This window comes from Chiloscyllium plagiosum, unplaced genomic scaffold (assembly GCF_037043375.1).
Source record: "Chiloscyllium plagiosum isolate Xiang-an unplaced genomic scaffold, Cpla_swu_hap1 HiC_scaffold_20, whole genome shotgun sequence".
Lineage (NCBI taxonomy): Eukaryota > Metazoa > Chordata > Chondrichthyes > Orectolobiformes > Hemiscylliidae > Chiloscyllium > Chiloscyllium plagiosum.
This window is the reverse complement of record NW_028270158.1, coordinates 65,632,965-65,648,283: the sequence shown is the minus strand read 5'-3', so window position 1 is coordinate 65,648,283 and position 15,319 is coordinate 65,632,965. Positions and strand designations below refer to the sequence as shown.

Sequence of the window (15,319 nt, the reverse complement as noted above, 5' to 3'; positions counted from 1 at the left end):
CCTTCTTTACCACCTTATTCACTTACGTTGCCATCTTCAATAGATTTGGCCTTATAACCCAAAATCGGTCTGTATATCAATGCTCCTAAGAGTCCTATTATTTATTATATGCTTCCTTTTTGCACTGGGCAACCATTTCTTGACTAAACATTCCAACTGGTCTTTATCCTGCTATATCATTTGTAAAACTTTCTGACAATTCACAACTCTACCAATTTTTGTGTTGTTTGAAAAATTACTAATCAGACCACCTACATTTTCATCCAAACCATATCTTTAATAGTACAAATCACATGAAGACAACATCCCCAGCCTTACCCATATCAATTACCTTTGTCACTTCCTCAAAAAACTCAAATCAAATTTATGAGACAAAACTTCCCTTGCATAAAACTATGCTGACTGTCCTTAATAAGTACATTCTAAAGTCATAGACACCTGCAGCATGGAGATTGGCCCTTTGGGCCAAACTAGTCCATGCCGACCAAAATGTCCATCCACGCTAACCCCATTTCCCTGCATTTGGTCCATATTCTTCTGAACCTTTCCTATCTATGTATTTGTCCAAATGCCTTTAAATGTTAATGTACCCACCTCAACCACTTCCACTGGCAGCTCATTCCATATGCGTACCACCCTCTGTGTAAAAACATTGCCCTCAGGTTCCCACTTATTCTTTGGCCTCTTACCGGAAACTAATGCCCTCTGGTCCATGATCCCCCAACCCTAGGAAAAAGACTGAGTGCATTCACCCTATCCATGCCTCTCATGATCTTATACACTTCTATAAGGTTCCCCCTTATCTTCTGTGCGCGAAAGAAAAAGGTCCTAGCTTGTCCCTTGAGTCTTGGCAACATCATTGTAAATGTTTTCTGTACCTTTTCCAGCTTAGTAACCTCCTTCCAAAGCTGAACATAATTCTCCAAGTGCAGTTTCACCAATATCATGCATAACTGTAACATAACTTCCCAACTTCTATACTCCGTGCTCTGACTGATGAAGGCCAGTGTGCCAAAAGCCTTGTTACTGCTCTATCTACCTGTGACTCCACTTTCAGGAAACCGTGTACCTGAACTCCAAGGTCACTCTGTTCCATTATACTCCCTAAGGCCCTACCATTCACCATGAAACTCCTACCTTGATTTGACTTTCCAAAATGCAAGACCTCACACTTATCTCTATTAAACTCCATTTGCCATTTATCAGCCCACTTCCCCAGCTGATCAAGATCCTGCTGCAATTTCTGATAACCTTCCTTGATACCTGTCCATGATACCTTCTATTTTAGTGTCATCTGCAGACTTACTAATCATGCCTCGTACATTCTCATCCAAATCATTGATAGAGGTAACAAACATTAATGGGGCCAGCACTGACCCTTGAGACACTCCACTAATGTCACGCCTCCAGTCTGACAATCATCCTTCCACTATTACCCTCTGCTTCCTACCAATTGCTGATTGCATAGTCAATTTGACAGATTTTATGCAATCTAACCTTCCAGAGCAGCCTACCATGTGAAACCTTATTAAAGGCCTTACTGAAATCCATATAGACTACATCTACCATCTTGAAAAAGGGTTTTTGAAAAAGAAAGGTTGATTTCTAAAACTTCTTTTCTAATTCAACCAATTCTTTTCCAAATGCGAATAAATCCTATCCCTAAGAATCTTCTCCAATAATTTTCCTACCACTGATGTACGGTTCACCAGCCTATAATTTCCAGATTATTCCCATTGCCCTTAAACAAAGGAAATCATTGCTATTAACCAGTCCTCTGGGACCTTGTGTGTAGCTGAATGGGGTACAGAGATCTCTGCAAAGACCCCAACAATCAATCCCTTGCTATTTTTTAGTATCCCGGGACAGATCCCACCAGACCCTGAGGACTTAGCTACTTTAATGTTTTTCAAGTCACCCAACACCCACTCCTCTTTAATATCAACATGCCCTGGAATATCAACATACCCTTCCCTGATCTTACCATCATCCGTGTACTCCTCCTTGGTGAAAACCATTGCGGGGTACTCATTAAGGACCTCACCCACTTCCTCCAGCAACATGCTTAAATTCCCTACTTTGTCCTTGAGTGGATCTACCTTTCACTAGCTATCCTCTTGCTTCTAATATACAAATAAAATGCCTTGGGATTTTTCTTAATTTACTTGCCCAGGACATTTCATGGACCCTATTAGCCTCCAGATGCTTGTTGAAGTTCTTTGCTGATTCCTTAATGTTCATCAAGTGCCATTCTGATTTCAGTTTTCTAAACCTTAAATACATTTTATTTTCCTTTTTGACTTGTTTTCAATATCTCTTGTCATCCAGTGTTCTTCAAACTCGTCATCCTTATCTTTCATCCTCATAGGAACGTATTGGTCCTGAACTCTGATCAGCTTCTCACAGGAACATGCTGGTCATAGAGTCATATGGCATGGAAACAGACCCTTCGATCTAACCAGTCCATGCCAACCATAATCCCAAATCAATGTAGTTCCACCTGCTCATGGCCCATATCTCTCCAAACCTTCCTATTCATGTACTTAGCCAAATGTCTTTTAGTGTTGTATTTGTTCTGAACTCTGATCAACAGTTAGTTACTCAGGAACAGTTAAAAGTACGACATACATAATCTAATTTTTCAACGCTTCATACTTCGCATCACCCAGACCCCTTTCAGCATCCCCCCTATTTAAGCTCCTGGAAGCTGACTTGCAACCCTCCATGGTCCTGGCATGATCCAATTTCTCACTCCCCACTCTGCCCACCTGGATCCTTACCCTGACTCACCCCCACCACCACCCATGTGTTTGTTCACCCTCCCAGCACCCTAACCTCACACTTGCGTAATATACTTACTGTTTGGCAGTAGCAGTCAAGTTGGCTGTGAAGACCTTTGTTTCAAAATATAGCAGCTGACTGCTGTGGAAAAAAAGGCATGGTTTACCTTCTGACAGCTTTAAACTACAAAAGAACTGTCAGCATGGCAGTATGGCTCCTACCCATCCAACATCTGAGGGAGATCTGAACAGAATCTCCTCTCAGACGTGCAGAGCTCTCTTCTTTAATAGAGTGTCAATCTGTACAAAATTAGAAAATCTAGCCCAAACTGCTAATTGGCAGCCTTCAAATTGGTCCAACTGTAGTTTGTCATGGAGCGGAGTTCAGTGCACTCAGAGACATCCAAAAGCCTACAAACAAGCTGTGTGTGTGTGTGTGTGTGTGTGTGTGTGTGTGTGTGTGTGTGTGTGTGTGTGTGTGTGTGTGAGAAAAGGTAAAACTTGAAGACTCTTTAAAAAGAAACTTATGCAAAAAAAAGATGTAGGCCCACCCAATCAGCTGTTGACTTGATGATTAACCAACACTCTGCAGACAACATCATGTCATCACAAAAGAAATCCAAAGAGTTGTGAGAAGGAACTGTATGTATTGTTCCACCCATCATATTTCTGTCAATTGTCTGTCTTATGCATGATTGGGGGATTGAAAGGGGGTTTATGACCCTCTGTGTTAACTCATAGTCAGAATGCAAAATGGCTGACCCCATTACTTACTTTCTCTACATTGATAAAGATTTGTAATGGTACATTGAGTCTTTGAATTCCGTGAGAAGAATTACCTCTAAGATTTTCAAAAATTGAAGTCCTACTGCTCAAAAATAAGCTACTTAAGATGTTCAAATTCATTGCTGCCTTCTTAAGCAGTCCGTTGAGGCCAAAGGCTTTCACACCAGAGTATGGGTCTCGAAGTGACTAAACAGTCTGGATGCTGGGTCTGCAAATCCAGCCGCAGGTGTGGGGCATGTGGTGACTGCTGAAGCGAGTCAATGGGATGCTCAGGTTTTCACACACTCCTTCTGCTGTTTGTACTTAACCTTCACTTTGAACCTTTAGAGATGCACATAATTTGTGGGTTTTTTTGTGAATCCTTCTCTCCACCCCAGTTTGGTCTGTCTTGCGTCAGAGATTCCCGTGAGTTGGTTGGGATATATTTCTTTTCAGTGAAATGTTTGAAGATATCTCTGCCCTCCTGTCAACTGTTGGTTTTAGATTAGATTAGATTAGATTCCCTACAGTATGGAAACAGGCCCTTCGGCCCAACCAGTCCACACCGACCCTCCGAAGAGCAACCCACCCAGACCCATTTGCCTCTGACTAATGTACCTAACGCTATGGGCAATTTAGCATGGCCAGTTCAAGATTTAATGAAGGGAGAGAGTTTGTGGAGTCTTGTGCTGGGCATGTAGACCATGTGCAGCTGATTGTCCATAACCAGAGTCTTGATGCTGGCGATGTTGGCCGGACAGAGGACATTGCTATCACGGTGTCTATTCTGCCAACAGATTTGCAAGATTTTGCAGAAATTGCTGGCGATACTTAAGTAGTTCAAGGTCCCTTTTGTGTACAGAAGGTTGGTATCACTACTGTTCTGCAGACTATAAGCTTGATGGTGTTCAGATTCCAGGTATGTCAGTCAGGCTGTTTCCTAAGAGTCTGGACTCTCGACCTGTACTCCTTTATAACTGGCTGGGACATCCTTGTGTTGCATCATGGCTGGTTGAAGTTACCTCAGGAGGGAGAAAGTAAATTTTGAGAGTTTTTCCTTTCAGCTTAATTTGTTGAACTGACCACTTTAACTACTGTGCTGACTGCCGTTTGAAAGAGATAAAGAAAACAGTCACCTCTTCTTCAAATTTAGGGAGTAAATGGGCAAACTTCATTACTCTGGTCCTTAAGTCTGAGGTACCTTCAACAATGCCTCCTTCATTGGGCATGTTGGAGTTCTCCCCTTCAGCTTGAGCTACTTCAATTTAAACTCCTTCTTGCTTAACCTTTCTTGGAAGTCAGTCACTTTTGTTTTTGACATTCTTAGCTGCCTCTTTCCTTTTTTTAATATTGGAATTTCAGTCCTAATCTCTGCTGCTCTAATGTTAATTTGTCTGTTTCAGTTTCTCACTTTCTTCTTCTGGATACTTTGCCACCAGTTTTGTCATTTCTGGTTCCCTAACTTTTGTCAGAACTCCACTTCCAAGTGTGAAACTACACCTTTTCATTCTTATAATGACACTGCCTTTAACTTCTCAGATCTGATCTTACCCTGTTCAATAAAAGTACTGATGTCAAATATTAGTACTGAAGACCTAAGAAAGAGAACTTTTAGTATTTGTTTAATAGCTACTGAAGGAATAATTTACTTTCCCTATTTCTATTCTATTCTTAATCTGTGGGAATTCTCCCAGATGCCAAGCCCCAATTTAATACCTGGTCACCCTGAGAAAAATGATAAGACCATTGGAAATAAGATCGAGTTAGATTAGACTAGATTCCCTACAGTGTGGAAACAGGCCCTTCAGTCCAACAAGTCCACACCGACCCTCCGAAAAGTAACCCACCCAGACCCATTCCCCTCTGACTAATGCACCTTACATAATGGGCAATTTAACATGGCCAATTCATGTGATCTGCACATCTTTGGACTGTGGGAGGAAACCGGAGCACCCGGAGAAAACCCACGCAGAGAATGTGCAAACTCCATACAGACAGTTGCCCGAGGCTGGAATCGAACCTGGGACCTTGGTGCTGTGAGGCAGCAGTGTTAACCATTGAGCCAGCGTGCCCCCCCCCCCCAGCTATTTGCCAAACTTTTGCCCACTTCCTTCACCTGTCAATAAAAGATGTGATATCCAGCATATGGTCATACTGCAAAATTAAAAAGGATTAATTTCTTGCATAAAGGACAGTAAAAGAATACACAATTTTGAGTCCTGTGATTGCCTTTGAATTTAAGATTTAAAATAGGGGTCAGGCTGGATTCACTGGTTCTTGGGGGCAATCAGCAGTAGCACATGTAATTATTTAGTAGTTCTCAGTGCTTCTTTGTGATTGTTCCTTTGGGAAACGAGCCAGAATCTTCACAAAAGAGATGGGGGAGGAGAGTTCGCTGCTTCACATGGAGTAATTTCCAGAAGCTTTGGAACCACTCTTGAAATACTGATTCAAGTATGTATTTCCAAGACTGATTTTCAATATTAACCTGTCTGTGACAGCCACGATCGAATGTCTGGTACTTTGTATTTGTCAATATCTTCCTACAGTTGTAATAAATTATGATGCCTTGACTCCATCCCACTATACCCTGGCATCATTCTTTTATTTTCACCTTCAATTTGTGGTATTGCCCACTTAAGTCATTTTGTCTTGTCTCAAACCAATTTGTAACAGTTCCAAAAAGTTGAAATTTAACTTCCAAATATAGGTATAATGTGACGTCTAGTTCATTGAAACATATTGCAGTTAAAATAAATCACTTTGGGCTCTTCAACAAGCTTTCATCCACAATAAAATGAGAAAATAATAATAGCTCCTGGTACTGAGGAATTTGTTAAATTTGTAAACTCAGATAACCTTGTCTCAATTTTCTGACTGCTGAACTAAGGAAATTATTTTGTGATGCTGATTTTATTGGATCTTCGTGTCTGCCTTCTCTGCTCTTTTCTTCTTCCTAACTTTTCTGAAGACCAAAACCAAAGTCCTACTTTAGTATCTCTGACCTGTTTGTCTATCAAATCAAGCCTTTTATAGAAAGGGCACCAGGTTGTTCCTGTGAAAAACACTGAGCATTACCAAAGAAAATTTTAACGGTGAACAATTTTTCCTTGAAATGTCATGCTACCACATTTTAAGCTTCTACAAAGTTGTTTTTTTTTCCACCCTGGAATGTATGACATTGCAAGTGATTTGTTTTGTGAGTATAGTATTTGCTTGAATTTGCTAGGTCGATCTTGTAACTACAGGTGTAACTACAGATGCTGGTGTGAAAACAGATCACCTTTATAAGACACTGAATTCATTACGTATGAGTCAATACTTATTAGTGTGGTCACTGATCTAAGTCAGTTTATTTGTCAATATTTATCAGTACTTTCATATTAATTCCACACGTTTATAGTTTTGTTTCTAGGAGTTTTATTGGAATGAGTGGTAAGTCCTACTTATGATGTCCATGTATAATTATTCGTTCTTGAATTGCAGAGGAGAAACCTCCAGTTCTGTGACATCTTACTTATTTAATTCTTCATTTGTTTTGATGAATTATTAGTAAACTGCACTCTAATAATTTGAAGCACTTTCCCTTAACCATAGTATCTCTGTCAAGTTCGTTATTTCCAGTTATTTCCACAGTTATTTGATCATCATTTTAACACTCCATTTGGTGAGCTACAATTACCGAAGCAAATGTCAGTTGACAGCTTTTCACAGTGTGGAGAATCAATAATGTAATCCTCCTTTTGGATTCTCTATATTTAATGGAACAACAGCTTTTGAATCAGGATCTTCTACTTATTGAATCTTTTCATTTTGTCATTTCCAAAAACAGTCAGCACAAGTATGGGAGAAGGTTGCATGCTGATTGTTGGTGTAAAAACAATTATTGTTTGAGCATATTGTTTGTAGTATCCCTCTTGTTCCTTTTGCCTCCTTTCCCACCCCACTCCACCTCCACTGCACATGCTTATTGAACTATGAAGGTACCTCTATGAATATATTCTGTTGGTATTTGAAAGCTGAACCAATTTGTGGGGCAAGTTGTCCATGCAAGCATCTCAAGATAGTCTCTGCTTGTCTTGTCCTTCTGAGAAAAGTAATTACCAACTTGTGTTCTACTTTCTCTCCTAAGCAGACTTTTATCAAGGCCTTGGTACAATTACTGCCTTTCACTGCCCATTTTAATGAGCATGGTGACACTAAGTACACAACTATATGTGGCTAAACATGTTGTTTCACAAACCTTTTAGTTGCTTATATGACAGTCTCTTGGTTGCATCTGTCCATAATTTCAAACATCTGTGAAGATTGCTATCTGCAAATGTAATGAGTTGAACTTGGATGTTATGGCTTGAGAGCCAAATACCTCGCCACAAACAGGCCTGAAACTAACAGCATCCACTAAGACTTGAGGAGAAAAGGAAAAAACTGGAACTTCTGCTTGTCCAATGCCACTAATACAGTTTTACTAACTTAATGAGAACAGCACTATTCTATCAGTTGTACATCATCTTGGTGGTTAAGGCAATATTCAGAATGATGCCTCAGAGAGGCTGGGTTGTTGGTTCTTTGAATTGTGCTAATTTGCAACCCATGAATTGAGGGAAATTGTATTTTTATGAAGGTGATATAGATGTGCATCAAGTTTACACAGTATTTAATATCTTGTTAACTTGGACTCTCCTATTTCCTCACAGTACTCGAACAGCATGAGAGCCAAATACCTCGCCACAAACAGGCCTGAAACCAACAGCATCCACTAAGACTTGAGGAGAAAAGGAAAAAACTGGAACTTCCGCATGTCCAATGCCACTAATACAGTTTTACTAACTTAATGAGAACAGCACTATTCTATCAGTTGTACAGCAAAAGTAGATTAGTGGTTACTAGGAATGAATAATTTTGCCAAACTAAATTGTGGAAAGACTGCATAGAAGATGTGTACCATCAGATTTGTAGATGCTGCACAACCTTATCAGTCCCAATATTGCATTTTACATCATTCCAGTTTGCTTCAATTTAAGGTTCTCTCATTTCTATATTGCAACAGGGATGCCAGGGTATATAGGTGCACCAGTCTATCACCATGAACAAAACCACGATAAAATGTGTCAGGTTGTTTTCACATTGTAATAATTGTAAAGCGCACCATTCGCTGTAGATCAATAAACAATAATTCAGAACAAGACAATGTTTTTATTTATCTGGATAAGTTCACAAGAGGATATGCCAACATATTAACAGAAGCAATGATGGTATTATTTGTTTGTGATTGCCAAAAGTGCAAAGTATTGTGGCGTCCCTAAGATTTTGAAAGAGGAATGTGGAGAGACATTACAGAATTAATGGTGAAGCCTGTGGTCTTTTAGGTTCAATGTGGTTGTAATATTACTTCTAACCACTTTTAAGTTGAAATAATGGGGATGATACCTGTGAAGAGGGTATTTATTACCACAGGGAGTTGTGCAAAATATTGGGAAAATGCACTAAATCACCTCTGAAAGCCAGCAAAATGTAGGTCACTGATCAGTAATCAACATGGCTAATCTGATTTTTGTTATCACTGAAAATGCATGTCTTCTGGATTAGAAACTGTTTCTAATCTTTGAAAAAAATCAGATCAAAAAATTTCCCGTCCTGGCAAGTGCATGTTTTCAGTATTTCTTGATAAGTATTTTAATCTGTTGCACATAAGATCCTTCAGTACTCTTTTTTTTAATTTTGTTTTTTTTAATTTTTAAACAGTAGACGCAGTACCTATAGTTTAGCTACTGTTTTTATTAGTTGTATTTAAGGTGCAATTTCTTGTGCTTTAACTTGCACAGTCATTTTTTATACATCAGTTTATCTGATTTTAATTGGCTCAAAGTTGTACATTGCTGGAAACATATCAATGTATCTAACCACATGAGGATGAAGCATCCTTGCAGATTATAGAATAGCTGCATTTCCTCTAAGTCTCAGTTTTGTGGAATATTACAAGGTTTAAGTAGTACTGTATGATAACAAGAATTGAATTATTTACTTTTACTGGATAAATTATAGCCTTTAAAACTTTTTCCTCACTACTTATTGCAGTCTTGGGGGTGGAAAAAGAGTAACCACAAGCCTGAATCATGACAATCCACCGTTCGGTGATTCTGCTGATGTTTAACGATGGTGCTGTTTAACAATCTAATCAGCTGCTTAAAGAACACAATGTGGCAGTTCTGTCATTCAGATTCAGAATGAAACATTCCAACTTTGATTTTGTGTAGTGTCAAAAGGAATTAAAATGCTCAAATTTTAAGTAAGAATTCTAACTTCTGGAAGATTCTTTCAGAAAAATAAATCACTTTCTACTTCAATGTTCTTGACAGCTGAGCAATAACATGTCACAGATTTCACTTAAACCTGAATGAAACATTCCAAATGTCTAACTTCTGAACCAACTCTATGTTTAATATGTTCTTGTGCAAAGTATTCAAAATGTGAATTAATTTTAATGATACCACAGCTGCAGGAAGATTTGGTTTTTTTCCTAACATTTAGATATTAAATCTAAAGAGTAATCTATACTTGGAGACTATAGTGCTGCTGTTAGATTTCCAGAATCTCGTGGATTAAATTCTGAGAAAAAAAAACAAATTAGGAACACTTATTGTGTATGCCAGAATGAATAATTTGAATGTTGATATTTTAAAATCCTTTTTTGGGAAGAATTGTTCGATAACCTGCAACAAATTTAACCATGTTTAACCACTTGATACCCAGTTCTATTACTTTTTGTTTGCAGTCTTGATCATGCTAACCAAAGTGGAGCATTTCTAATGTAGATTTGAAACATCTAGTGATTTGTTATCCACCAAAGTGAAATCTGGAATTGAAATTCATGAAATTTGTCCAAGTAATTGAAGTACAAACATTAGTTTTCACTGCTGTAAATCTTGTGTTTTACATCATCATCTGCTTTGGTTTCCATAGTCTTCCCTCCAGTTCTATGATGAGGCATTGCTTTGCCCAGCTACCACCAACCAATGTTCTCCTATGTAGGTCTCTGCCTTGCAGTCTGATTCAGCTTTTCAGAAACTGAATGGTTATGCACAAACGTTTGCTACAACACTGACACTTGTCCTGAATTAGAGTGACGCACCCTCAAATTGTGCTTCAAAAAATAAACTGAGCCACATTCTGCGGCAGCAAGATATAGTTCTTCACTATAAAAGCAATGTCTAAATTTCACTATTGATAAATATAAAACAAAACTCACAGGAAATGTATTAGTTGTATATTACTTGGAAGTTGGGGAAGGGAATTATGAAGAATGAGCTTGAATTCGGTGTATACTGGGATTTATAAAGTTTTCTTTTTGTTTTGGAAATTTTGTCCATTGAGCAACATACTGGACAGGTTTTCCACTTCATTCAGCTGAGCCTGACTTGTTCTCTGCAGGATAATCAAGAGAAGATTGGTGTATTCAACTGCAAGAATGCACTTGTTCTTGACCATTTTCAGAAGCACAATCTCGCTTTAATTCTGTGAAACGTGGGTTTCCACAGTTTATCTTTTTACACCTTGGAAAGCACATATCAACCATGCAACCTTGAAAATGTGAATGCTGGAGACACTTGGGTGTAAACATTGACCATCAACCTGGACCTTATGGTGATTGTAAGATATTTGCTGTGAATTTCGTAAGCATTGCAGGTTTAACCTTGTAGTGCCATACTCTTTATGTAGTACTTAATGTGTATTCTTGCTAGCATGGGGACTCAAGTTCTGATAGATGTTTGAATTTCCAACCAGCATTTCATTTTGCCAAGTTCAATTTCAAATGAACATGTTAATTTGTGACTGTGGCTAATTGAAATTTCGAACAAAATTCATAAGATATGTGGCTGTTTGCCCTGCATTTAAATATATTTTGTCACTAACTAACTGTACAAAAATGAGTGGAAAATAATAGGTTTGCTAGTAAAAGGATCTATTTTCAAAAGGCCTTAAGGTTGACTGCTGATACGAGATTGGAATTGGTGTAGCCAAAGAAGGCTTGGGTTATTTGATATTGGCTTTGTTTTTACAAGGTTGCAGAGTGACATGATGTGCCTTTATTGGGTGATGTTTTTGCTCACTAGTTACATTGAATGTGAAACCTGCCATTACAGCAATGATGGAATTGTTACATTTAGTACAAAGTGATGATTGCACAGAAGTTGATTGATTTTTAAGCTTAAGCGTAAAAGCTTTGTCCCAGTGCAGCCACAGTTCAGCCCATTCAATTTTTCCTGCATTTCCCCTGTCCAGCAATACTCATTTGTTTACACTAAACTTTCTTTTTAAAAGAGGCTTATTTTTATTTCAATCTAGCTCTTTAGTTTCATTTAGTTCCAACAAAAAAATTTATCTGGAATTTTCTTTCACACATTGGTGAATTACATCTGAAATGATTGGAAAATGCTGGTGGGTGAAACTTAACAATTTGAGTCCTGTATAATCGATTTAGTTACATTGTGAATCAGAGTTACTCTGTTGTATTAGTGTGACAATCCTTAAATGTTTTAATAGAAATTTTATCATTTGTAGAAAGGTATATCTGTGAATGAATATCTTGTGCACGAACAATGGGGCATTGATTGGTGAAATGTAATTTGCCTTTTAATGCAATTTTTTAACCATTTCAGATTATTTGTTGTGTAACATACAGCTTTAACTTTTACTTAATATGTAACTTAAAACCAGTAATTGTAGTATTTAGCACTAGTGTAGTTTTGTGGAGCCTGTTTTTAAAACAGCATTTTCATTTAAGAGAAATGATTGAATGATCCTGTGTACTATTGCTCTTTTTATTATTTTTGCTAAAAATTGCTCCAGCTCTTAATAGATTTATAACATTTAAAAAAAAATGAAATCTTTTCTTTCCAATGAGTAAAATGTTGTAAATGTCAAACCTGTGGTTTTCATGAGCTTGACCTCAATGTTTTCAAAATTAAAACTAATAAAGTTTGTTGGACTTGCCAGTTGTACTTGGGTCATTTATCCCGGTTCTATCAAATTAATAAAATGATTATACTTGGGCAACTTCTCCTTCTAGAACTACTTGTATTCTGATATTTTCAATCAGTCTGGGGTGTGATGTGGCTTAAGTTGTTCTTCAAAAGCATTTCTTGAGACTCCATCCATCCCTTAACAGAACAAGCTGTAATAGGGCACCATCTGTTTCAAGATTCCCTAACTGTCACTACCTCTGCTTTGAGTGTGGAAGAATGGCGGGGGTCTAAATTGTGGACCATTGTGGTCAGAAGCCCGGTGGGCTTCCTTTACTGCATGGACTGGAGCTCTTTAATGTCAACTAAGTATGGCCAACAAACATATGCCTTTTCAGCAATGTCAGATGAAAAAATAAATGCTTGGGCGTATGTCATTCCCATTTGCTCCATTGGAGGAATATTCTGCCCAGACACTAATTTACCTCCTCAATCTCTAGACATGTATAAATTGAACTAAACTGACTTGGCTTCAACCGTTAGGAGCAGTAGTATGTTACAAATCTCCTCTTTCTGTGTTTCAACTTTAGCAGAGAAATTAATACTAGAAGCAGCAACCTATGCAAAGCTCTAAGTATTGAAACGTTACCCCCTACTAAGGGCTAAAATTAATGTAACATCTTGGGAGACCAATTACACAAAACCCACAATTTGCAGATTGCCAAAAATGGTTGAGAGGAGTTACAGGGAGGTAGTCACACCTCAGATACAAGAAGAACATAGATGATTACTGTCAGTGGACGGAAAGGGAGCCGGGAGGCAGTTCAGGGTTCCCCTGTGGCCGTTCTCCTCAACAGCAAGTATACTGTTTTGGAGACTGTTGGGGTGGGGACTTACCATGGATAAGCCATGGGGTACAGGTCTCTGACACAGAGTCTGTCCCTGTTGCTCAGAAAGGAATTGGGGAAGAAGAGCAAAGCATTAGTCATAGTTAAGGGGACAGATAGGAGGTTCTGTGGGAACGAGAGACACTCAATTGGTGTGTTGCCTCCCAGGTGCCAGAGTCCATGATGTCTCTGATCATGTTTTCAGGATCCTTGAGGGGGAAGGGGTGCAGCCCCAAATCATGGTCCATAAATGCACCAACGACATAGATAGGAAGAGAGATTTAAGGCAGAAACTTGAGCTAGAGTGGAAGCTTAGAGTTAGAATATTTTATCTCTGATTTGTTGCCCGTGCCACGTGCTCGCAAAGCGAGGAATAGGGAGAGAGAGAGGAGTTGAACATGTGGCTACAGGGATGGTGCAGGAGGGAGGGTTTTGGATTCCTGGATAATTGGGGCTCACTCTGGTAGGTGGGAACTCTACAAACAGGATGGTCTACATCTGAACCAGAAGGGCAGGAGGAAGGGGTGGAATTTGCTAATGCTCTTTGGGAGGGTTTAAACTAATTCAGCAGGGGGATGGAACCTGAATTGTAACTGCAGTATGCAGGAGCTTGAGAGTAGTGATGTCAGAAATATGGTTTCAAGGTCTTGAGTGCACCGGCAAGCAGGAAGGTGATTTGAAATGTGTTTACGTCAACGCCAGGAGCATCTGGAATCAGGCGGATGAACTGGTACCTGGGATTTCGATTTTGTGGCCATTGCGAAGACATGGATAGAGCAAGGACATGAATGGTTCTGGGATTTAGATGTTTCAGTAAGAACAGAGAAGATGGTAAAAGAGGGGGAGGTGTGGTATTGTTAGTCAAGGACAGTATTATGGTGACAAAAAGGACTTTTGAGGACTCGTCTACTGAGGTAGTATGGGGTGAGGTTAGAAACAGGGAAAGAGAGGTCACCCTGTTGGAAATTTTTATAGGCCTCCACATAGTTCCAGAGATGTAGAGGAAAGGATAGCAAACATATTTCTCAATAGGAGCGAGAGTAACAGGGTGTTGTTATGGGGGACTTTAACTTTCCAAATATTGACTGGGAATACTATAGTTCAAGCACTTTAGATGGGTCAGTTTTTGTCCAATGTGTGCAGGAGGGTTTCCTGACAAAGTATGTCGACAGGCGAGGCCACATTAGATTTGGTACTCGGTAATGAACCTGGCCAGGTGTTAGATTTGGAGGTAGGTGAGCACTTTGGTGAAAGTGACCACAATTTGGTTATGTTTACTTTAGTGATGGAAAGGATAGGTGTATACCACAGGGCAAGTGTGATGTGAATATGCAAGATTTAGGATGCACAGAATGGGGAAGGAAACTGCAGGGAAGTGCAAAATTGAAATGTGGAGATTATTCAAGGAACAGCTATTGCATGTCCTTGATAAGATTGTACCTGTCAGGCAGGGAGGAAGTTGTCGAGCGAGGGAGCCGTAGTTTGCTAAAGAAGTTGAAGCTCTTGTCAAGCAGAAAAAGAAGACTTATGTTAGGATGAGATATGAAGGCTCAGTTACGGCGCTTGAGAGTTACAAGGTAGCCAGGAAAGGCCTAAAGGAAGAGCTAAGAAGAGCCAGAAGGGGACATGAGAAGTAATTGGCAGATAGGATCAAGGAAAACCCTAAAGCTTTCTATAGGTATATCAAGAATAAAAGAATGACGAGAGTAAGATTAGGGCCAATCAAGGATAGCAGTGGGAAAATGTGCGTGGAGTCCGAGGAGAAGTACTAAATGAATTTTTTTTGTCAGTATTCACACTAGAAAAAGATGATGTTGTCGAAGAGAATACTGAGATACAGGCTACTAGACTAGATGGGATTGAGGTGCACATGGAGGAGGTGTTAGCAATTCTGGTAAGTGTGAAAACAGATAAGCCCCCTGGG

At 39.1% G+C, this 15,319-nt stretch overlaps 1 protein-coding gene across 3 annotated transcripts in view; it reads left to right on the top strand.

The window, feature by feature from the left end:
• LOC122560473 (protein tweety homolog 3-like) overlaps positions 1–12,539 on the top strand; it is a 307,798-nt gene extending 295,259 nt beyond the window's left edge. For all 3 annotated transcript variants that reach the window (XM_043711109.2, XM_043711111.2, XM_043711110.2), the window contains one exon: positions 8,243–12,539. Coding sequence is in view for 1 of the 3 variants with exons in the window: in XM_043711110.2 (XP_043567045.2) it covers positions 8,243–8,308 (66 nt within the window). In the remaining 2 variants the exon portion in view is untranslated. The remainder of the gene's footprint in view (positions 1–8,242) is intronic.
• Positions 12,540–15,319: the final 2,780 nt, after the last annotated feature.